At 37.7% G+C, this 24,375-nt stretch overlaps 1 protein-coding gene across 2 annotated transcripts; it reads right to left on the reverse strand.

Moving 5' to 3' along the window:
• Positions 1-731: 731 nt before the first annotated feature.
• Nol8 (nucleolar protein 8) lies at positions 732-24,056 on the reverse strand. Of its 2 annotated transcripts, none has more exons than XM_051194298.1 (17): positions 23,958-24,056; positions 22,565-22,720; positions 21,918-21,980; positions 20,345-20,423; positions 18,300-18,435; positions 17,150-17,220; positions 14,384-16,196; positions 12,764-12,877; positions 11,851-11,973; positions 11,520-11,610; positions 10,127-10,262; positions 8,445-8,522; positions 5,240-5,508; positions 3,187-3,316; positions 2,322-2,389; positions 1,874-1,953; positions 732-836 (listed from the first exon to the last, which is right to left on the reverse strand). In XM_051194298.1, the coding sequence occupies exons 2-17, from the start codon at positions 22,683-22,685 to the stop codon at positions 786-788; spliced, it is 3,423 nt and encodes a 1,140-aa protein (XP_051050255.1). In that variant the 5' UTR covers positions 22,686-22,720; positions 23,958-24,056; the 3' UTR covers positions 732-785. The 2 variants fall into 2 exon arrangements, with proteins under 2 accessions (XP_051050255.1, XP_051050256.1); XM_051194299.1 differs by lacking the exon at positions 23,958-24,056 and adding an exon at positions 23,847-23,909.
• Positions 24,057-24,375: the final 319 nt, after the last annotated feature.

Raw genomic sequence — 24,375 nt, forward strand, 5'->3', positions numbered from 1 at the left:
TAGATAATTAGTATTTTCATGAACTTGGGTCTAATTGGACTTTTGGGACTGATAGGCCCATCTACATGTTGTCTACTAATCAGATGAGGTTAAGGTCCTCACAAAACTCTAAGGTGTTAGTCTGAATATTTCACATTTGAGTCAACTTGTCATGGCAATACAAGTACAAAGCTCAAAATTAACTTATAATTTATTTTTTTAAGACAAAATGAAAGTAAAGAGTATTTAGATAATCAGAAATAGAAAAATATACCAAACCATTTATTAAAAAGTTTCAACTTGTCATCAGAAAATAAGTACAGAACTCAAAACTGGCTTGTAATTCAGTTTTAAAAGACATATTGGAGGTAAAGCACAAGTGCATCAAACCATTTATTAAACAGGGTTTTGTGTAAGTCACCCACCAAGAGATGGCCACTAGTTATTTAGGAAGGACAACAAGAATGAGCATTGTTCTGAGGGGGGGTGTTGCTGTGTTGCTGAGTGTGGTCTAAAACTTCAGGGCTCAAATGATCCTCCCACTTCCCCGCTAAAGTGCCGAGGCTACAGGTGTGTGTTGCCACAACTGGCCCAGTTAATTTTAGGACACAGTCACCAAGGAAGGGATACAGAAAAATTCCATAGAAACAAACAGTAATCAGAATGATGTATGATCATCCAGGCTTTGAATATTCTTCTACTCTGAAACTTCTTCGTCAGTAAACAATTTTCTGGGTCAGTAAACAAATCTAGGAGATTTGGTAAACCATTTGCACATCCAATACCAAAACCAAAGCTGATATTGGTTAATTTGCTTTCACCTTTCTTTTAGCTTCTTTATGTTTCTTCCGACAATCCTAGAAAATCATAAAATAAAAAACTTTTATTAATAATAACCACAAATTTCTCACCTTCAGCAAAGTAAACTTTAAGTTAAAGTCATAAAAAAAAAAAAAAAGAAAAAAGAAAAAAAAAAAAAAACACATTCTGGAAGTACTCACTGGAATGCACAGGATCTATCAATTTTTGTTTTATATATTTTAGGGAACTGTAATTTAGGCTTTGAAAAACCTGATTTCCTGTAACGCAGGAGACTGGCTAGACTTAGACTAGTCACTTAAATGAACCAGTCTTCAGTCTCTTGACACACACTTGTGTAATGTACACCATACTGGTAAACTGTCATGTGCTGTTTGCGCTCACCGAGAAGCTGGCTCTGGAAGGGGGATCCATACCCCATTCACTGCACACCTAAGTATGTTTTTTATCAAGTATCCCCTAAGAACTCTTGTCTGGGTATGGGTTGACCCACCAACTCTGTGACAGAGAGGAAAGAACAGTAACACAGCCCAAGAGTAACACTGTGCTCTTGAGAACAGCTGGAAAGTGAGCCATTTCCATCATATGTTACTGTGTTTATTCTATGACATACAAGTACCTGTAGTGAGAAAGAGAAGCTGGAAGTTCAGCCATGGGAAGCGCAGGCAATAACAGAAAATTAACTGGGAACTCCAGCTCACTGCCTTAAATGGAGTTCCCTAGTCAGTTTCTGCTGGGATGTTTTGAGTGTATGATTTTAAAATCAGTCTGTCTGTCTACCATCTATCCATCTGTTCTTTTACTTTGGCTTTGTACATACTTAATAAACTCACTCATTCAAAATCAAAAATCTGCTCTATGGTACCTAATTTCACAGATTGCACAGAGCCTGTCATAGTTTAATTAAACAATCTTTAAGTTATTTTTAGTAGTATAATTCTAGAGTTTAAGACACATTCTCAGCTGTCATATTTTTAAACTTTCATATCTTATTCCTATTTTTATACTAGGAAGAAAGTAACACTAAAATAATACTGTATTTGCTTTTAGAGGAAATGCAGAAACAATTACTCACCAAAAGGAGACTACTTGTTCGGGCTTCCCAAGAACTTCTGCTAATACTACTTCCCACACCACTCCAGAATAAGTTAGAACCTATGAGAAACACAGAAGCATAAGGCAGCAAATTACTGATATTAACATGGATAATCTGAGGACATTGTCCATTCTAGTACGTCATCAGCTTCAGAGGTTTCATGTGGATTTCTAGAGTAGTGAAACCTTAGGGCTTTTGTATGTTAATGTCTAAGCAAGTCCGTATAACAAAATAAGCTCTTGTTGATAATAATGAATAAACAATAAATAGGTAGCAGAAGCACTATCGGCCCCTAAGAGCTTTTACTGGATGGGAATAAACTATATTACAGAACAATGAGTCAGAATTTCCAGGTGGAGCTACTGTGTCCAGTACACAATGAGGAAAAATCCCTGTTCCACACCACTGAATGCAAGAATGGACCTACCACGAAGTCTGTCATCATTCTCAGTGAAAAAGAAAAATCTAGTGGTCTCTTTCTCAGGAAATGCTTCTCTGAAAACAAGTGGGAGAAAAAGGCAAAAATTACTATCAATATGTAAGAAGAAATTATTACAGCTAGTGTGATAGTGTGTGCCTATAATCCCAACATTTGTTAAGTAGAGACAAGAGGATGAGGAATTCTAGGCAGCCTTGGCTATATAATGAATTCAAGGGCAGTTTAAGTGATATAAGCCTTGCCTAGAATAAAAGCAAGAAACCTAAGTAGAAAATCAATAGGAAAAAAAAGAAGGAAACAGTTACAGTGAAATTATAAAATATCCCTTTAAAGAAGTTGTTCTGCAGCTGGGAAGCTGGGTGACGATGGTGCACGCTTTCAATCCCAGCAGTTGGGAGGCAGAGGCAGATGGATCTCTGATACAGAGTGAGTTCCAGGACAGCCAGAGAAACCTGTCAAGTTGCTCTGCACTTTGCTCATGTTATTTACTGTTCACTGAAATCACACCACCCCACCTCCACTCAACAGTCTTCCATCTAAAGTCGTGATAATGAGAAATTAAGTATAAACTCTGTCTTTTGCAATCTGGATGTCAATACTCATTCCCATCGTTACCCTGTTTGCCAGTGTTCCCAAGTCAACTGCAGCATCTGATTTCCAAACCAGGAATGTTACCAATCAGCCTCACGCCTGGCACATGCTGTATCTGCCACAAGTTGCCATCTAAAAGTTACTTTTTTTTAGAGAAAGGTTAGAGAACTCTGTAAAGAGCCTGATAAAATTTGTTCTAGATGCTTGCATAATGCTGCTGAAGCATGTCTGAATGACTTTATAAACCATGACACATGCTTACCCAGGGCTGGGCTTTCTGTGATCTGCTTCGTTGTTAGTAACATCTTCTTCTTCTGAACTACTATCCTGGAAGCGGGGATCTTCCTGACAGACTATCTTCCCACGTTTCACTGGTTCGATTCTATAGGTGTCTATATTATGGATGACAATGAAAGGCAATGCAATTATGACTGAGCAACCACATAGTTCTAAACACAGTAAACTGATTTCCTGTCCTATGCATATATGACTAGTATGTTAAAATAGATATCACTGTTTTCTTCTCCAGTTTTGGGCTCAAATCCAGGGCCTTGTTCACACTAGGCAATACTAATGTTCTAGTCCCTAAGATAAGGAGCATTATCTTTTTCAGTTGTGAAATGCCACTGTTTAGTGATCAGATAAGGAATATAACATTATAAAATGGGCCAGGCCTTTAATCTCAGCACTAAGGAGGCAGAGGCAGGTAGATCTCTGTGAGTTCAAGGCCAGCCTGGCCTACAGAGCAAGTGCCAGGACAGGTTCCAAAGCAATACAGAGAAACTCTGCCTCAAAAAACAAAACAACAAAACAAAAAAAGCTCAAGGTGTATAGATAAGCAATATAATTTTCAAAGAAAGAAGTATAGCCTAGGTACTGTTAGAAGAAGCCTACAGGGCCAGGTATGGTTTAATTCCAGAACTCTAGAGGCAAAGGTATGTGGATCTCTGTGAGTTTGAGTCCAGCATAGTGTACATGAGTTCCAGAATAACCAGAATATGTACAAAGAGTCTTTCTCAGAAAACAAACAAAAGTCTCCACACACAATGAAACAGGGATCTCTGTTTATTCATACACAAGGAACACATTTATGTTTTTATTTTCAACTCTCTGAACTGTTGTGAGATCTCACAAGTTTCCAACTACTTTAAAATAATAAAAATCTTCTGAAAAAGTGTCTTAGCCAGGTGTGGCACACATTTATCATCTTGGCACTCAAGAAGCTGAAGTAAAATACCCTAAAGCTACAGCTGCCCGTAACTCCAGCTCTAAGGGATGCTACCACCCTTTTCTAGCTTCCAAGGGTGCACGCGTACACACACATACACATACACACTCTTAAAAAAAAAGGAAAAAAAAAAAAGGAAAAAAAAAAAGGAAAAAAAAAAAGGAAAAAAAAAAAAAAGAGAGGTTTTCCATTTTCTTGTTTATTTTAAAACCCATGGAACTTTTTTGGATCCTTAACAGTCAATCTAGGATGCAAAATTCTAAGAACTTGCTTTTACATTTTTCTCTATATTCTGTCAAATCTAAAAGGATATACTTTGAAATAACTGGCATATTGATGGCATGGCATATTTGTATAAAACCAAAAAAGGCTATTTCCTCCTTTCTGTAAGTCACAACATCTCCAGACGAACTAAGAAACAGCTATTTTGATGGGAGATGTCATTCTGTAAATGTTTCTCTTATTGGTTAATGAATAAAGCACTGTTGGCCAATAGGAAAGCAAGATAGGCGAGACTAGGAGACAAGATAGATTCCAAGAAGTAGTAAGGAGGAGTCAGCATGTAGAGACCGGAGAGAGCAGAACGCCGGCCCCACTCTCCAGTAAGATGAGACCACGTGGAAATAGATTAATAGAAATGGGTTAATACTTAAGACAGAGCTAGCTGATAAGAAACAAGTAACTGGCCAAAAGCGTTATATCTAATACAGAGTCTGTGTGTTAATTGGGGCTGGGGCCGTGGTGGGTCCAGGTCAGCAGGAAAACTACTCATAACACTATTTAAATGATGTAGTTTACTTTCATGACTGTTTTCATGTAAGAGAAAAAAGGAACATGAGACATGATTATCTAGCCTCCATTCACATAGCAGCTGGCTTGAAGTCTGCTCCCTTCAATGCAAAAATAGCTTTTGTCACTCCTGTAGAACATCATATTTATAATTCAGACTATACTGAATCTCATACTGTTTATGTAGACTGAGGACTGTCCTTTCCTGAGCCAACATGAAATAGATTATACTTACTGTAAATTCAAACAATTAAGTTCAGTCTGCCTGAAGTAAGAAGGTGGGGAAGAAAAGGCATACCTTCCTTTACATCTTCAGTGTCTGAGTCAAAGAAAGAGAACGTGAACTCGCTGGTCTGCGCTGCCCCACTTGTCAGGCTTGCAGCATTATGGATGTCCCTGGTCCCCTCTCTACTGCAGTCCTCATCCCAGGGTGTGTCTTCTTCCTTTGCGTTTGTGTTCATATTTTGGAATATTCCTTTCAAATCTGTAGTGATGTTATAATACATGTCTTGAGATACCTCAGGCAGTTTCTCAGCTTCTTCCCTTTTCTTCTTCCGTTTTGCTTTACTGAAATGACATATACTGACATGCATTAACAAAGACAAGCTCTGAAAATTTCCTAAATAAACATCAGGAAAGGTAAAGTATTCATACAATACTAACTTTATCCTTCAATCTTTAACAGAAAGTTGTTTTTTTTTTTTTAACACAAACTATCTCTAACACATGCAAACCCAAACACGAGTATTTTCTTTTCATTCTTTAAGAACTAAACAATCATAAACTACATTGTAAGAATGAACTATCATAAACGTTCATGAGTTTCTTATCTGCAAAATGAACATGTTGAACCAGATGACTTCTAAGATTACTTTAAATTTCATAATTCTGCAATTTGGAAAAGGAATCAATTAAAATTCTTTTACAAGTGAATTACAAATGTGCTATGTTTATTACTATCCTTTGCAAAAATTTTTATACTATCATAAATCTATTCTGTATTTAGAAATGAATATACTTTGTTTGATCTTAAACAGAGCATGTTTACAATATTTAGCTTTTAGCTAATAGATTAAAATGTTTGCCAATTAAGAATCTATTGCATATAGTACATATAAGAAAAAGCATGCCAGATGGTGGTAGCATGCACACCTCTAATTTCAACACTTATAGGCAGATGATCTCTGTGAGTTCAAGGACAGTCTGGTCCATAAAGTGAGTTCCAGAATAGCCAGAGCAGTTACATAGAGAAACCCTGTCTTAAGGAAACAAATAGAAAAGCAGGAAAAAACAAACAAACAAACAAACAAACAAACAAAAAACCCCACAAGTTCTGTTTTTGTTTTTTTTTGAGACAGGGTTTCTCTGTGTAACAGCCCTAGCTGTCCTAGGACTTGCTCCACAGACCAAGCTGGCTTCAAACTCAAGAGATCCACCTGCTTCTGCCTTCCAAATGCTGGGATTAAAGGCGTGCGCCACCACTGTCTGGCTAAAAAGCAAAAGTTCTTAATGTACTATTTAAAATGGAGGTGAACAGGATTGTTCTATTTAACTATCTTTATACTTTGATCACATTATCCCTCCCCCAATTCCCTACCTACCTAACTTTGTTCTTTTTCTCTCATTACCAAACAAAACAAAAACAAAGAAACACAGCTACAAAAACACAAAAATGGAAATGAAAAAATTAGAATCTACAAAAATACTAATGCCTGTAGGCCCCTGCATGAACCCCTGAGGCACCTTGAGCAAGCCTGAAGCTGTTGGCTGGAACTTCTTGCCCCAAGGCTGTTGTTGGTACCCTTCCTGTTTTGATAACACACATCTGTGAAAACACACACCTCGTAGGGAGGAGCTAAGCCTAAAATTCCTGTAATTTTTCCACTGTGCTGTAAGTCAATATTTAAGCCCGTTCTTTCCCCTCAATAAATGGCATTTGGCGTTCCGACATTGCCTTTGAACAAATGACCCACTGTCTTGTCTTTATTTCAATCTCTAGGCTTTTGCCAGACTCGTGGAACAGATGGTAGCGCGGGCGCTACAAATGCCTTTGTTTTATGTCGGTCATCTACTCCCAGATAGAGGGCCTGCCCTGAAGTGTGGTTCAAATACCCAGTGAGACTCCATTGGAGAAAACCGATTCTTTCTTTTGTCAGCAGGTACCAACTGCAGACAGCTATGTGGTTAGGGATGGGAGTTCATGTTCATTTCTTCCTTTCATGGCTGGGGCACCATCTGGCTTGAACCTGTGCAGGCTTGTGAGTGTTAGCACAGTCTCCTGAGTGTTCAAGTGTTTATCAGTCCTGCTGTGTCTAGAAGACACTGCTACCTTGAAGTCATCCATCACCTCTGGCTCTTAACAATCCTTCTGCCTCCTCTTCCACATACATTCCTGAGCTTCAAGAGGGCTATTAATTATTTTAATCTCAAACAAACTGTTCATACTTCATAAGTCAGACAAATTAGATTTCACACAGATAAACCTATGAAAACTGACTCTACCAATAACACTGTCATTTAACTACCTTATAATCACTTAAATTGGTCCTTGATACTTTAAAGAGCTGGGAGTGAAATTCCCTTGGAAATTACAGGAGCACAGAATCAACCTAGTAAATATGGTAGCGGGGTTCATGGAAAAGCCTGAAGGGTCTTGAAGCAGCTGTTAGTTGAAACCACATGATCTTTGAGGGGGTTTAAGGGTTGGTAAAATCAGGGTAATTGCACTGGGGTTTAGAGGAGGAATTCTAAAAACACTGATATGTGTGGTAATGTAGAAAATGACATGGAAATTTAGCTAAAGAGACATTCAGGTAACCACAGAAGGTATTTTCTGGCTTCTTGTTACTTAAAATAAAGTGTTAAGGGAAAGTGTAAAAATAAAAGGGAGAGGAGGTTTTTGTTTGTTTGTTACAGGTACCATGGGTTTAAAGATTCTTAATCTTCAGAAGCAAATGACACGAAATTTAAAAAAATGGTTCCTAAGCAAACATTAAATCTATGAAAACATCTAAAGCACAAGTTGGCAAACTTCTGTAGTCCAATCGTCAAATGTAGTCCGATAGTCAATTGCTCGGTAAGATTTTTTTTTTAAAGATTTATTTTTACATATATGAATGCTTTTCCTGCATTGTATGGATGTGTAACACATGTGTGCATGGTGCCCCTAAGAATGGTTTTTATAGTTTGGAATACTTGATGAAAAATATTTATATTATGCAAAAATTATATGAGGGAGGTGAGTCATCAGTTAAGAGCATTGGGTTCAATTCTTAACACCCATATGACTGCTCCATAACTGTCTGTAACTCCAGTCTGTATGTAACTCAATTCCAGGGAGCTGACAACTCTTCTGCATCACAGGCATGCACACAGTACATAAACAAACATACAGGCAAGATACCCATACATAAAAAAAATTACATATGACACAAATTTCAACATCCACATGCTTTTCTGAGCAGCTTCATTAGAATTTGAAGGGAAAATGGACCCAGATTTACCTTTCTTTTTCTTTATCTTCTTGTTTTTTTTCATAAATGGCATGGTCATGCTTTGTTGGGTCATAATGTACAATGTCCCTATGTAAAAAGAATAAAAGTTGGAAGAGATAAATTTTGAAACAATGGCAATTCACAATTTATCACTACAAAAACTCTAGGGGCTGTGAGTGTGAGTTTCAATTATTAGCTAACTGGAATGGAAATACTCACTCACTGTGGATAGCCCACTCCCTAAGCATGGGATACTGAACTATGATAGTGGAGGATGCTAGCTGACCTCAGGATGCTTGCACTGCTCTCTATTGGATTATGGGTATGAATCAACCAGCTCCTTTAAACTCGTGCTGCTCAGACTTTTCCATTATGACAGACTGCAAACTCAAACTGAGTAAAATGATCCCTTTTTCCTTAAACAGTTTTTGTCAGGGTATTTTTGTTCCAGCAACTGGCAAATAAACTAAGATGGAGGCAAAACAAAACTAAATGATGTTAATCAAAGAGAAAAATTACGATTTTGATATAAGCATTTTAAATGATCTGAGTTTTCATGGATCCTTTTTAACCTTAAAAATTATATCCAGGAGCAGTAGCGCACACTTTTGATTCCAGCACTAAGGAAGCAGAGGCAGGTATACTTCTGTGAATTCCAGGACTATATAGAGACCCTGTATAAGAACAACAAAAAGCAAACACCAAAGAATATTTTATGCCGCACAGGGTAAAGACACTTGCTACTATAATGACTTAAGGACTTGAGTTGAACCTCAGGATCCACATGGAAGAAGGGAAAAGGGACACAAAGCTACACACACACACACACACACACACACACACACACACACACACACACACACACAGAGAGTGCATGTTTAAAAAATAATCTTAAAGCTGGATGTTATGGGTACACAGTTGTAATCCTAACATTCCTGCAGTGAAGGCAAGACTACTGTCTCATGTAAGACGAGCCTGGGTGGCACAGGGAGATCTTGCTTCAATAGCCAAATAAAAGAAAAAAAAGTTTTTAATATAAACACATATATAGATAAAATTACACACTATCTACAACTTGAACAAAATATTTCAATAGGTAAGACAAGTTTAAAGGAGATACAGAAAATTAGTCACATGATGACAACCAATTAGAAGCTGGATTCATGGTGTGTATCTTTCAAGTATATATTTAAAATTTTTCATGGTAGTTATATTTATACAGCTTAACAATTTCATAGTTAATATTTAAAATCACTTCATATTAGTAAACCAGTTATACAGAAACTATTTAAAATTAGTTTCTTTTGGAGCCAGGATTTCTCTGTGTAGCCCTGGCTGTCCTGAAATTTAGTCTGTACAGGAAGCTGGTCTTGAACACAGAGAACTGCCTACCTGAATTAAAGATAATGCCTGGCCTTCGTTTCTTAAAGTGAATCACTGGATCAAAGTAAAGGAATTTTTTGAAAGTCTAACATATGTTGACAACGGTTCTCCCTAGTAACTTATAAAGGACATAGATGAGCTAAAGCTGTAACTCAGGGGAAAAACAACAGACTGGAAAATAAAAGACCCTAGGTTAGACCATTAGTATCACATGAAAAAAACAAAATAAAAAATGAGTTTTAAATTAAGTTCACTAGGCATTTATGACAACGAAAAATATCATGACTAGGACAAAACATAAGCCATACTTAAATTTCTTAGCAGTTACTAATCCTTTGCTTGTAGGGTTGTTTAAGTTGATATTCAAAACACTTTGCACAACATTCAATGTTTTCTTTTTTTCTGCAGCAAGCTCATCTTCCTTAGTTTCATTTTCATTTAACTCTGAGGAAAAAGAAAAACCAGTAACCTCATGACACTCATTGCTAGAGAAATCTCAATCATCAAATATATTCAAAGTACACCAAATTACAAATTACCCTATTTGTTAATTGCTCTCTCTCCAAGACTTCTTACCACAAAAACTTAGAAATCACATAACTAGCAAACAAAATATCCCACTACTGTTTACAACTGAGAAAATAAAATCTAGATTTAATGTCTTTCGGTGGCAAGTCAAAAGTTTTAAAGAATAAAGAGCTTAACACAAAATACAAAAAAAAAAAAAAAAACTGGAGGAAATGAATAAAGTCCTTAAAGAAAGCCAAGAAAAAACAAATTGTTGAAGGAAACAAAACTGTTCAAGACCTGAAAATAGAAAAAGAAGCAATGAAGATAACAAAAATTGAGGGAATTCTGGAAATGAAAAATCCAGGTAAGGGAACAAGAACTATAGAGGCAAGCTTCACCAACAGAACATAAGAGATGGAAGGGAATGCCAAGTGTAGAAGATACATTGATCAAACAAAATGTTGAATCTAAAAAATTACTGACACAAAAATTACTGACAGGAAATCTGGGACACTATGAAAAGACTAAACCTAAGAATAATAGGAGTAGAAGGAAAATAATCCTAGCTCAAAGGTCCATAAACTATTTTCAACAAAATCACAGAGGAATTGGTTCTTGAGAAATCAACAAGATAAACAAACTGCATATCCAAACTAAAAGGGAGAGAATATCCAATTAATAAAATCAGAAATGAAAAGGAAATACAACAAACACAGAAATCCAAAGAATCATTAGGTCATACTTCAAAAACCTACTCTACAAAATGGAAAATCCAAAAGAAATAGGTAATTTTCTTGATAGATATCACTTAACAAAGTTAATCAAGTTCAGATAAACATTTTAAATGGGCTTATAACCCCTAAGTCATTAGGTCTCCCAACCAAAAACAGCCCAGGGCTGTTTCAGCAGAGAATTCCACCAGACTTTCAAAGAGCTAATACCAAAACTCCTCAAATTATTCCACAAAATGGAAACAGAATGCTTTATATATAGTAAATAAAATCTTAAGGACAGATTATTTTAAAAGTATACATATAAGGAAACTTAACACTTATTAAGTATACAACTAACTACAAACTCAATTCATTTTAGAGTAGTGTTTCTCTCGGTGTTAAATGAAGGAGAAACACCAGGTGTTTCTCACATCCCTAGCTTTGACAGCAGTACTGTTTGTGTCAGTGAAATAGTTACCTTTCTGTTCCTCTTCACTGTCACTCTCTAAAAATCTAGAGTCCATTCGGAATCTCTCATCACTTCCAAAATGAGACTGTAAATCCATGAGCTACATGGAAAGAAACACTGTTATGATAAGCACATTTTGAAAAAATCTCTAAGTATACTAAGAAATTCATATAACCATCTGCACAACTGCAGTGACTATCAACCAATAAGAGGTGAGACAAGATTCACCCCCACAAAAATTACCCCACATTGGAGCTGCACCCTTTCCTTAACTGCAGTTAAGGACTACTTTCAAATCTTAAATATGCTACAACTGTTTCCATTTCCAGTCTTCACTAACCTTCTGGCCAGCTCTGCCCTCAAACTGAGGTTTAATGCTAAACCTGGTGCTGTCCTCTTTGGAATCTGATTCTTCATCATCACTGCTGTCAAACAACTTCCCAGATGCTTTAACCACAGACTCCTGTTATGCAGATTAAAAGAGAAATGCTTATTAAACTGAGATAATTACCATTTTCCTCCTAATGTAATCTTACCATACATTTAAAAACCAACAGTGGTGGCTCACGCCTTTAATCCCAGAACTGGGAAGTCAGAGACAGGTGGTGAGTTCAAGACCAGTCTGGTCTACAGAGAGTTCTAGGACAGCCAGGGACACACAGAGAAACCTTGTCTTGAAAATAAACAGATAGATAGATAGATAATAGATAAAATAAAATCCAACAAGGTACATGCCTGTACAAGGACAAGTATGTGGTGGGCCAGATAAAAACTCCTGATTCAGGAATAGGTAACTGGACTCCCGGATCATTAATCCACACACTCCTTGTTGCCACTTGGATTTGAGGTATAATTACCCCACCCCCTACATTCTAGCATGAATACTGATATGACTTTGCATGAGGTACCAAACAGTTTCATGGTAAGTAAAACCTCCAAAACCCATGACATCTCAGGGTATAGTTGCTTGGGCAACTCTGGAACTATCTCACTGCAGTCCCTAGGATTTTATGCACAAGTTTTAGTTGTGTAGAGCTCTTGTTATACCACAGACTTTACAGTTGGTGTGTTGGTACACATTATAGTATCAGACTGATATAGAACTTTCCAAAGTTCAAAGGCAGCCTAGGCTACACAGCATTTGTACCACAAAACAAAACAAAAACAAAAAAAAAAAAAAAAAAAACAACAACAACAACAAAAAAACAAGGGGGTGGTATCTGCAAAGTAGATTAACATTTGGAAGACCTTACCTTCTCCCCCTCCTTTCCTGAACAATTTTGTTCATGACTGGATGTCTCTTCCGTTTCACTTTCGTTATCAGAAGCAAAGACAATGTGTGTTTTTTTGTTCTCTGGATGACCATCCTAGTGAAACACAAGCATCATCACATTTCAAGACAGTCAACTGTATACCTTCATTTATCCTTCGATCCTTATTCGGGGAATACCATTATCATCTGCTGTTTTTCCAAAGCAGAAACTCAGGCTTCCTTTCTCTCTAAATCCAGTAACCTCCAAACTCTACTAATTTGATCTTGGTATCTTTAAGAACCACCATTGCTGTGGTTGTGGTCCTTGACGTCTAAAAGTTCTCCTTGATTCCAGATTTGACTCCACTGTATTTATTGTTTATGTCATGGCCTGAAGGATCTCTAAAACACTAGAACAAGCTTTATCTGCAGCGGTTCAAACATTTTAGACAGTACAGGTCACAGATAATCTTTGTTGTGTGTTAAAAACTATTTGGGCTGGATGTTCTGTGTATTGTAAAATGCCAACTCCTATTCCAAAATGTACACAACTAGCCAGGTATAGCAACACACGCCTTTAGTTCCATTGTCAGGAGGCAGAGGCAGGTTGATCTACATGAGTTCAAGAACAGCATGATCGATGAAGTGAGTTCTAGGACAGCTAGGGCTACACAGAGCAAAAAACCCAAAAGTTAAAAAAAAAAAAAAAAAAAAAAAAGACAAAATGAAATGTATACAATTAATCTTCAATGCCTTGATTGAAATTCTTCAGTTTTTCACAGCTTTAGAAATTAAGTTCCACCCTCTGCATAATTCATCCCTCCTAATCACCGCTGCTTCGTTTCTTTTTTCTTTTTTCTTTTTCTTTTTTTTTTTTTTTTTTTTTTGTTTTGTTTTGTTTTGTTTTTTCCTGAGACAGGGTTTCTCTGTACCCTTGGCTGTCCTGGAACTCACTCTGTAGACCAGGTTGGCTTCAAACTCACAGAGATGCATCTGCCTCTGCTCCCAAGACCTGGGATTAAAGGTGGGCACTACCAACTCCCAGCTGCTGCTTCATTTCTATAAATAATAGTGTCATGAAAAAACAATTTACTTTTAGGCAAATGGCTCCCTTTTGCAGTAAGATCTTTCCCCCTCCTCACTGCTTTTCCACATAAGTAAAATTCCTTCTACTCCTTTCACATTACTATGGGTTGAGGAAACCTAACCGACTTGGTGTTTCAAGAGATTGTGGCTGCCTGCTCACCATTCCATGCATCAATGGCTGCATGTGGAGCTGCATGAGCATTTAACCCTTATTCTGTGAATCAAGCACTTAAAAGTGGACTTCATTGCTGGAGAAATGAACAAGGCTCCTTACTGTAAATGCCATCGAGATTTAACTCTTGCTGATCACTACACAAACTATATATAGTAAGATAACTTTATTATCAATTTAATTTTGTATCCTTCTAGTATAAACTAAGTAGCACAGGTGATATAAACTTTTACCACAAGGATAAAAATTGTGTAGTGAATGTGAAGACAATGAGCTCTGTAAAAACACATCTACCTTCACAGGAAGGAAAATCTGGACCTTGAGGATATTCTTATGAAATCCATAGGCTGTAAATGCACTCACCAAATTTGCCAATGCACTGTGCACCAGTTTCTTCTGCACTTCTCTAGCTTTCTGCCACACTGCCAAGGCTGCTAGTCGCTTCTGGTTGTCTTCAGCATGTTTATCCTTAGCACTCACACATGATGCATTACTAACAGAAAGTGAGAAACCCGCTGTACTTTTCTGAGAGTCTTCCCTGAGACACACTTTCCGTGGTTTCTCAAGAGATGTGATGTTGCTTGAATCAGTGCCCTCTTTCTCTGAAGCTTTTCTACTTTCAGGCCGATGGCAAGTGTCTCTGTCACAGTCTACCTTGTGACTCTTTGCACCAAGACTTAAGGACTTTTTACCTTTTAATGGCAACAGGCAAGAGAGAGGATTTTTACTTTCCTTGTCAAAACTAGTAGAGGTCACTACTTCATGGCTCTGGCTCTCAACAGTATTCAGTCTCTTTGGAGGCTGAATATGGTTTGAGCTGTTCACCTTCTTATCAGGTTGGCATGAAGTCAGTTTGCTTGATGAGCCATTAGCACACTTGGATCCATTTTCTATAAAAATTCTATTAGGATCTTCATGTTTCAAGGAACTCTGATGTTTATTGATATTATTAAAGGCAACAGTCTCTTTCAAAGTTTTGTCCACTGATTCTTTTGCATAGAGACTGCCTATTCCCTTGAAGGCCTGGAATTTTGGCTTTAAGGTGTTTTCTTCTGGTTTTTGTTTGCTGTAAGTGTCCTCTTCCTCTAAAAGGGAGGCTACAATCTCCTCAGGACAAATGCACTGTCGGCCATTGTACAGGTCATAGGAAGTCTTAGGAATCTTGGAATTTGTGTCAAATATACAGTGATTGGTGTTTTCTGGGTCATCACTCTCATTATCTTTTCCTGGAACCTTCCAATGACTGCCAGCCAACTGTTCCAAATCAGCCAAAGTGAGATTCAACCGGGGACAGTTCTTCATCAAGGCTTTATACTCTTCATCTTCCTCAGACTCTTCACTGTCACTGACATTGGAGTCGGGTGAAAATTTGGGATTCGGAAACTTTACTCCATGACCTAGCGCTGATTCTTCCTTGCTCTTGGTTTTTTGTGCTTTAACACAATCATTAGAAGACTTTGTCTTTTTAAAAGAACTTTTCTTGCTTATAGGATGTTCTGGTTGTAAATATTCTGTATCGTTTTTGACCTTAGCAATGTTTTTTTTCATTGCTATAATTTCATCTGTATCACTTGAGTCATATCCATAGTCATTTCCTAAATTGGTTGAAGAATGAAGTTTGTGAATATCTGACTTAAAATCATCCTTTACAACTTCAAAAGGCTCATTTTCAGATTCATTTACTAAGGGATGCCTAGTTTTCTGTAACTTTTCCTCTTTTGCAATCATTAGTTTTAATTCATCTTCAGAGTCAATGTCATTATCAGACATGCTACTTTTATTCCGGATAATTTCAAAGTCAGAAGTAGGAAAAACAACATGATTAGGTTTCGGAATATTAGAAGGGGACACAAGGAGTGATTTAGAAGGCATAACAGTACTAGAGGCTTTCTTGTGTACAGTCTTTGACTGTGTTGATTTATTACTTTCCATCATCTCCTTAGTCCTTAGACTATTATCAGAATCCTTGGACTCCATTGGACCCCTGCTCTTCTGCACTTTCTTAATCTTCTGGGGAGGGAAATCAAAGTCAGAAAACTCTCCTCGACGTTTCTTACTCATAGGGTCATTGCCTCCTTCCAATTCCCAAGTAAGGTCGGTTATGGGAATGGTTTTTGTCAAATTCTCCGCTATCTTTTTTAGGTTGTGGCAGTATTTTGATGGATCATATTTCATAATGTTACTCAGAGTCAAGGAAAAAGCAAAAGCACCAGGTATTAGGGTGAAACAGGAAATGTGTTTAGTTAACAAATCCTTTATTTCATCTACTTCAATTTCCCATCAAACTAAATGAGGACTCCACACAGTAAGCTTCTATGGTCTATGAAACTGAAATCTAACATATCCAAAGCTAAAATCAAGCACCGCCACTATCAGCTGAGAGAAATTATTTGGATGATAAATATTACAGCAAACTTTCTGATGTATAACACATACCCTCTGCACAGAAGCCCAGTATGCCTGCTTTTTAATGTCTCAGATAATTGACTTCATGGAATAGACATCAGAATGTGCTCACCCTGGATTCCACACTACTTCTCCATATACTTTCTTTTGTTTGCTTACTGCCTATTTTTATCTAATATCTTCTTTTTAGAAGTACTTTACACTATCAGTTATAAAACTACCTCGATTTCTCCTAAGTCTTCTTTAACAACAGCCCCAAAATCTCTATTCTTGCATTGCTCCATTAGCAATGGCTTGTGAATCTGTATGTAATAAGTTTTTTTTTTTTTTAGAGACAGAATCTTACTACATAGCCCAGGTTGGCTGGAACTCGCCATGTAGACCAGGCTAGACATGAATTCACAGAGATGTCTGCCTCAGCTTCCTGAGTGCTTGGATTAAATTCATGTGCCACCATGTTGAGCTTGTAATAAGATTTATACATTAACAAATGAAACTGTTTCCTTGGCAATCATCAGTCTTATCACTTAACTGCATAAAACAGCATATCACTCATTATTTTCAATGTGCTTTATATACATAGAAGAATTAGAGCTTACCTTGAGAGAAAGAGGCAACATGATGAAACAATTAAAAATTTATTGATGGGTGCAGGGAAACTTTAAAGATATTTTGCCATTACTCTGGGAAATAATAATCACTGTGAAATGCTGACCAAAGGATATTTTATGTTTATGTTGACTCTTAAGGTGAAGAACAGGTAAGACTCTTCCAAATTTACTCACAACCCAATTCTACAACAACAACAACAAAAAGACTTGTAATTTTCATAAATATAAACAAAATAATAATACATAAATATAATTTTTAAGTTGAACTCACAAAGGGCTATTAGTACTGTAGAGTTTAGTTTTTGACAATAAAAGGTCTCAAAGAAGAAAAGCATGAGGAAACAGAAAGAAAATTCCAACTTTATCATGGACATTATTTTAAACACACACACACACCCTGTTAAAATGTGGTCATGGTCTGGGATGTAGCTCATTTGGCAGGGTGTTTGCCTAGCATACACAAAGCCCTGAGTACTATCCCTAGCACCTCATGATCTGGATATAGTGAGACACACCTGTAATCCCAGCACTCAGGAAGTAGAGGTAGAAGCTCAAGATCATCCCCAGATAATTATTAAGTCTGAGGCCAGCTCGGGATACAGGAAACCCTGTCTAGAAAAAAAGCAAGAAAAGAAAGAGGGATGGAGGGAACAGCCATTGTGATGGCATGTGTAAGATCTGTATGCCATCAAGCCAGCCAAAATCCCAGCAAGGATGGAGTAAGGGCTCAAGAAGTCCCACCCCTAGCTGAGAAGCAATTGGCAATGGAAGGGTCTTAGGAGAGGAAGAGTTAAGTTTTCTTTGGGTACATGCCACCAAAGCTCTAGTAGTGGGGCCCTAAACCCATGCACATACAGGTAAGTATTAAGTGGATTCGGTGGGTTTAAAAAAAATAACAAATTACAATAGGGGCAAAGTAGTAGTGGGGTTAAGAGAGAATTGGAGAAGGAATAAGAAATACATTTGATCAAAATAATTATATGCATATATGGAATCCCAAAACAATAGTTAACAATAAAAACACAAATAGTTCTGAAGGAAAAAAAAAGCAATCTTGTCCTTAGGAAGAGTCCCCACCTGCTCTCTATATATATAAAGTGTGGGAAAGCTGTGCCCATTAAAGACTTATAAATGCATGTTGAAAATTAAAAACAAAGAAGTAAAACCCCAACCTATATGTTAACTGCCCCAAAGTGGATGTCACGCCTATAAACATGAGGTCTCAGAAGACTAAGAGGCTCATTCTACTGAAGGAGACTCACTTTATGTCCTGGTACCTCTGTTCCAGGAACAGCTTTCATATGGAAATCCACTCCTCCCATCTTTTCCAATAAGCTGGTATTTACAGTGGTTGATTTTTCTTTCTTTGCTTTTGCTTCTTCTCTTTCTTGGGCTAATCTGAATTGAAGGGTAAGTAAGTAAAACCAAATCAGCCATGAAAAATTGTTTATGGGTATCATTCAGGTAACCCTAAGTGAGCACCAAACTATCATTAGAGTATTAAAAGCCAAATAAAACACTTCTTTAATAGCATAATTACCTATACTATTTTCTAAACACACAAAACATTGGAAACAGAAACAAATCATATTATTTTTTTAATTCCACATTTTGTTAAGGCTTGTCTGTATCAACTTCCATTCTATTTAGAAGCACAATGCACTCTCCCACTCACGTGCTCTGTAACAGGAGCTGCCTCTGCTCTCCTTCATGGTATTAAGGGACCACAAACCATAGCTCCTCTGATATGCTCTATTTAATTTATTTTGTTATATAGTATATAATCATATACTCTGTTGTATTTTTATTTATTACGTCAGGCTGATGTCAAATCATGCAGGCTAAACAATCTATCATGACTACATATCCAACTCTTTCATCCACATTCTTAAATGTTTCCATTCTGAAAATTCCCAAATGAGTAAAATCTTTTCCCTCTGAAAAAATATCTTTCCCCTCTGAAAAATTAGCTTTTTGACTACAAAAACTGTAATTGTTGTTTTATAATATTGATCTGAAATCACATGCAGAATTATTATGTCTCTGAGAATGGTGCCTTCATAGGCTCATATTTGAACAGCTGTTCTCCAGTTGTGAACTGTTTGGGAAGGCTTAGGAATTGTTTCCTTGTTGAAGGAAGTTTGTCTATGGGAATGGACCTGAAGATTTCAAAAGCCCAAGTCACTCCCAGTTAGTTGTCTCTCAGCCTCATGCTTGTAAACAAGGTGGAAGCTCTCACCTACTGCTCCAGCACTAAGTTTCCCTGCCTACTGCCATGCCTGGTCATGCTCTAACCCTCTGGTATCATGAGCTCCCAAATTAAATGCATTATCATGGCAACAGAAAAGTAAGACAGGGTCTCATATGTATATATCATTTTTCTCTCTCTTTATTGTATGACACTGCATTTAACAGTCAAAATCAACATGTGTAATTCAGTATGATCTGTAATACCATAACTCTAAGATTCGGGTAACATCACCTTTTGGCATAAACCCTGTAGAAACACTTTCATATTTGAGACATCCTCATGGATCATCTACAGATAGCAAGAGGTAGAAATAGTTTAAATGCCCTTCAGTGTGAAGAGACACTGTGGTAACAGTCACTTCTGATATACCAATAGTTGTTACAAAAGGGGGAAAACCACAGAAGATTGTATTAGAAAGGAAAAACAAAGAAATACATACACATGCAATACACATGCACATGTAACCGCAATTAATTCTCTTTCTGTGTGGCTTGGAATATAAGGAGGGTGGAGAAAACTTCAGCTCTACTTGCAAGGTAAGAACTTGCAAGTGTCCTGCTTTCACTTCTGTTGTTATGATAAAATGTCCCACATAAAAAGTGACCTAGGGGAGAAATGTTTAGATCACAATTCTGGGTTATAGTCCACTATAGTCCACTGCAGGGTAATAAAGGCAGGAACCTGACAACTTGTCTCATTCACAGTAAAGAGCAGAGAGAATAAATGAACACATACATAGTCCTCAACTACATTTCTCTACTTATACAGTCTAATGCTCCAAACTGGGGAATGGTACCATTCACTTTCAGACTAGGACTTCCCAGATCAGTGAAAGAAACAAAGACAACCTGCCACAAACAACCTCCACGCCAACCCGATGTAGACAACACTACATTAAATTCTCTTCTCTTCCCAGGAATCTAGCTTGCATCAAGCCGTGAAACTAATCATGATAACTAGTAATATATTACTTAATAAATTCAAATCAGGCAAATTTTATAAAAGCAATTATACTATAAATAAACTGGGTTTAAATACACACGGGGCAAATCTTACCTGTGTAAAAAGCTTTCTTTTGCTAGCTGAATTTGTAGGGTTCCACCTTTCCATTTTGTTTTGTTTAAAATAGACATACCTATATAGTAAAGAATTGCCAAATTCACTGCAATGCAAAACTATATTTCAGCACTTTTCCTTAATTACTTAGAATTAAGAAAAATAGGCTTATTTGTCACAAAGAGATACCTACAACGAAAAATGAACCAGAGAGAACCTAGGCTTCCTGTCTAAGTCTGACCAGTTTGCAGTTTTCTCCCCCCTCTTTTAAAAAAAGATCTATTTTTATTTCATGCATTTTATCCCATGTGTGAGCATGTATGTTACTATGCTTGTTTTGTGTGTGAATACCCAAGAAGATCAAAGGAAGGCCTCAAATCTCCTGGACCTGGAGTTAGAGGTTGATGTAAGCCACCCATATGGGTACTAGGAAGTGAACTTGGGTCCTCTGCAACAGCGGCAAACATTCTTAACTATTGGGGAATTCCTTCAGTCCCAGCTTGGATGTTTCTTTCTCTCAATTACTTGAAGACTAACAGAGAAAATAATATATAAACTTCAAACCAAAACTTTAGAGGCTCATTTCAGGAATTTCTAGCGAATAAATAGTTATTTGCTATTTTGTTATTATCCACATTGCAAAGAAACAATGAAATATTTTCTGGGTGAATTAGAGCACATTTTTGGATCTTACAGCATTTTAACCTTTTCAGATCATCTAGTTATCACTGCAAAGCATGCACACACATTAGCTAGTGACTGAACTGTGCTTCAATTGTTGTGCCCTACTATTTGATTTTTCTAATATCTGTTGTCAGCTTTCTTAATGTAACCACTAAAAAAAATTTCCATATAGTAGATATTTCAGTATGTACAAATATCCTTACAGTAACATTATGAGGTAAGGCACTGTATCTTTTCATTTACTGGACTTACAAGTTTAAATAAACTACCTTATATATATACTCTCACCAAAAATAACCTTTTTGCAAATATAATTGTAAAAGACTGATTATTTTCTCTAATGGCACATTCCTTTACTTGCTTGTCAGTGCCTTCTTTTTTTGACTTCCAAGAAATTAGAACACATTAACTGCCTCTACAGAATAATAAATCATCTCCCCCATTTTAATCACTGAAGGCTAATATTTACCCTTATCTTTACCAATCTCATAATAAGAGAGATCACAGTTTCAAAGATATGGCCTGACATGGTCATATTCTAATGTCCTTTCATAATAGGTCTTAAAGACAAAGAATTAGCTGCCCAAGAAAATGTGGCCTAATACTCAGTGGGTAAGTATAATAAGCAATTTCTATGGAAGTTTAGTTCTTTGTTCAAATTATTTGAAAATAGTAGTTTCTGAGCAAACCTATCAGCACGTGATACTTGGTCTTCTGACACTAAATCAATGAATTGAAACATGACGTGTAGGGCCTCAGAATTCTCTTACTCATGGTTGTCAATCTGTACCACTCTTAAGTGACAAGTAAGGCTTAGACAGGGAACCAAAGACACTTCAGTTACACAACCACACTGACAAATAGAATAAAAAGAACATGATGAGCTTACATTTTTTCAGGTCTGCTTCTGTTATTTTGATGTTAACATAGGCAAAGACTTTCTGTGAATTTCCTAAAAAAAGAAAATTTGGCTGATTTAAAATCTTATCCAGAGGAATGTAAATTTCAGTAGTTTTTTGTTATTTGTTTTTAATGAGATGACTGACTGGCCTTGAACTCAGAATCTGCATGCCTCGGCCTCCTTCCTGAGTGCTAGGATCATAGGTGTGTACTACCACATACAGCCTTAAAAAGCTTTCCAAGTTTAAAAAGTGAGTTCGTAAATAATTATTTTTTGAAATATTTTTTGCCACAACAAATCAAAGACTGAATTTTTATATACACAAAGTATTTCAAAATAAAATGAATAAGAAAAAAATCCTTAAGTAATCAGTTAAGACACACCTTGACTGTATGTTAGTGACATTCTATTTAACAAGATATGTAATGTTGAGCACTAAAATTCAAAGTAAAGATGCTTTGGAAAGTCAAATGTTTCATAATTTTTCTGGTTTCAAAATTCATATTCATATGCAATTCTCCAGGACAACATATAGCATTTTCAACAATTAGTGCTAATATTCAGCTCTACAGTTGCTTTCTTCTATAATACCTGCCCTGAGTTGGTACATATCCAGTCAATGATTATAGATTTACCTTGGTCATCTTTCCGAGTGATGATTTCTACATCAGAGACTTCTCCAAATCTGCTAAATTGATTTTGTAGATCTGTCTCGGAAATGCCTTGTCCAAGACCACCAACAAAAAGGCGCTTCATTTCTCTGTTGGGTTTCGTGAATGCTGGGCATCTATCTGGAAAGGTAATTTTTGTGTAGAAAAATACTTAATAGTTTCTCACAAATGCAACACAACTCTTTCCCCTGCAACTTCTATGCCAATCTGGTCTGGAACTACACCTCATTATTTGTATTGCTTCAGATTTTATAACTGGAAATTTTACAAAGGCCCGACAATCACATTCTCAATTAATGATCTTTGGAACTGCACCTACCTGAAGCACACACACACCGATATTTTCTGTAAACAATCACAACTGTTACAACCATAGCTTATGCTTTTCATTTTCTTATTCACAGTATTGGGTGTCCAGTTCCCACACCCTCCCACCCACCGTGATTAGTTTGTACATTTTTTTTTTTTTTAAGTTTTTCCAAAACAGGGTTTCTCTTTGTAGTACTGGGACTCTCTCTCTGTAGACCAGGCTGGCCTCTATTCAAAAAGATCCTCCTGCCTCTGCCTCCGGAGTTCTGGAATTTAAGGCATGGGTCACCACTGCCTGGCTGTACATTCATTTTTACTTTAACAGATAATAACAAAATAGTAAGCTAAAGGCTAAAAATATCTTCATCCTGTAGCTCCATAGTTAGAGGTAAAGTCTGCAAACTACAACCGAGTGGCATAATACAAATGTCCCCAAAACGCTGTTGAGGCACGAAGAGGGCAACTAATGTTATACCTAAAATATTATTCCCACTCTCACTGTTCCGAAGGCCAGGAGAGGTTAAGACTTTTCCCAGCGTCACTTAGAAAACACCAGGGTGTTTCCACGATCAGGTCTGATTTCAGAACCTGGAAGTGTCAACACTGTAGACTACCAAGGTTGCTGGGGAAGTTTACGAGAGGTCCCTCCATCTCGTTTAGTTCTCAGCAGATGCTCAACTCTTTCAGCCCTTCCTCAAAAGCTGGCTGACTCCTTCCAAGCGAGATCAGGAAACAGCGGGCAGGAGCGCAAGGCCTGCAGTCTGACAGAGACCCCTTCTGGGCAGCCTCCGCCCCATCCTCCGAGAAGTTAGGAGCGAGGAGAGGTTAGACCCAACAGCCCGTCACTTCTCACGCACACACACTCCTCGGGACGCTGCCCGCCAGCGCTAACGCAGAGCAGCCCCCGGCATCTAATAACACGTGCCAGCAGGCGCACCTCCTTCCTTTCCCACAGGGTTCCCAACCCAGTCTCCTGAGGTTCCGACTCCACGCAGTTCCCGAGGGCTCTTTATTTCTCCTGCCTTCGTTCCAGTTAACGTTCCGCTACCTTCTCTCCCAGGTCTGTCATAGAGCCGAAGGGGGAAAAAAAATCCGTAATTCCTACAGAAAAGACATGCCGTCACGTGACCCCGACTTCCGGGCCAAGTAGGCGGAAGTGGGGAAGCGGAACAAAAATAAAGAGACTCTTTCCCTCGTGCTCCCCGAGACCGCCCCCTCAGTGACGTAAGGGTTCGCGGGGCTCAAAGGCAGTTGAGGTGGGGGGTGAGGCTGTTGGAGCGTGGCTTTCATTTGGAATGAAACAACTCTCAGAGGTCGGGCTGCGCAACGTTCCGAGGGAGGGTGGGGCGGGCACGCGTTGCAGAAGCAGCCTCCCCCCCCCCGAGCTCTGAATGGTCCGCTCCGGGAGGCAGCCTCCCCCCCCCCGAGCTCTGAATGGTCCGCGCCGGGAGGCATCTCCCCCCCCC

Source organism: Phodopus roborovskii, unplaced genomic scaffold (genome assembly GCF_943737965.1).
Source record: "Phodopus roborovskii unplaced genomic scaffold, PHOROB, whole genome shotgun sequence".
Lineage (NCBI taxonomy): Eukaryota > Metazoa > Chordata > Mammalia > Rodentia > Cricetidae > Phodopus > Phodopus roborovskii.

Bases quoted from the DNA above. Each gene is read 5' to 3' on its own strand.
- Nol8 (XM_051194298.1), bottom strand. From the start codon at position 22,685: ATGAAGCGCCTTTTTGTTGGTGGTCTTGGACAAGGCATTTCCGAGACA. The intron at 17,221-18,299 runs GTGAGTCTCCTT...TTGTTGTTGTAG, and splicing joins CAGAGGTACCAGGACATAAA to AATTGGGTTGTGAGTAAATT. The intron at 1,954-2,321 runs GTAGGTCCATTC...TGTTTCTCATAG, and splicing joins GAATGATGACAGACTTCGTG to GTTCTAACTTATTCTGGAGT.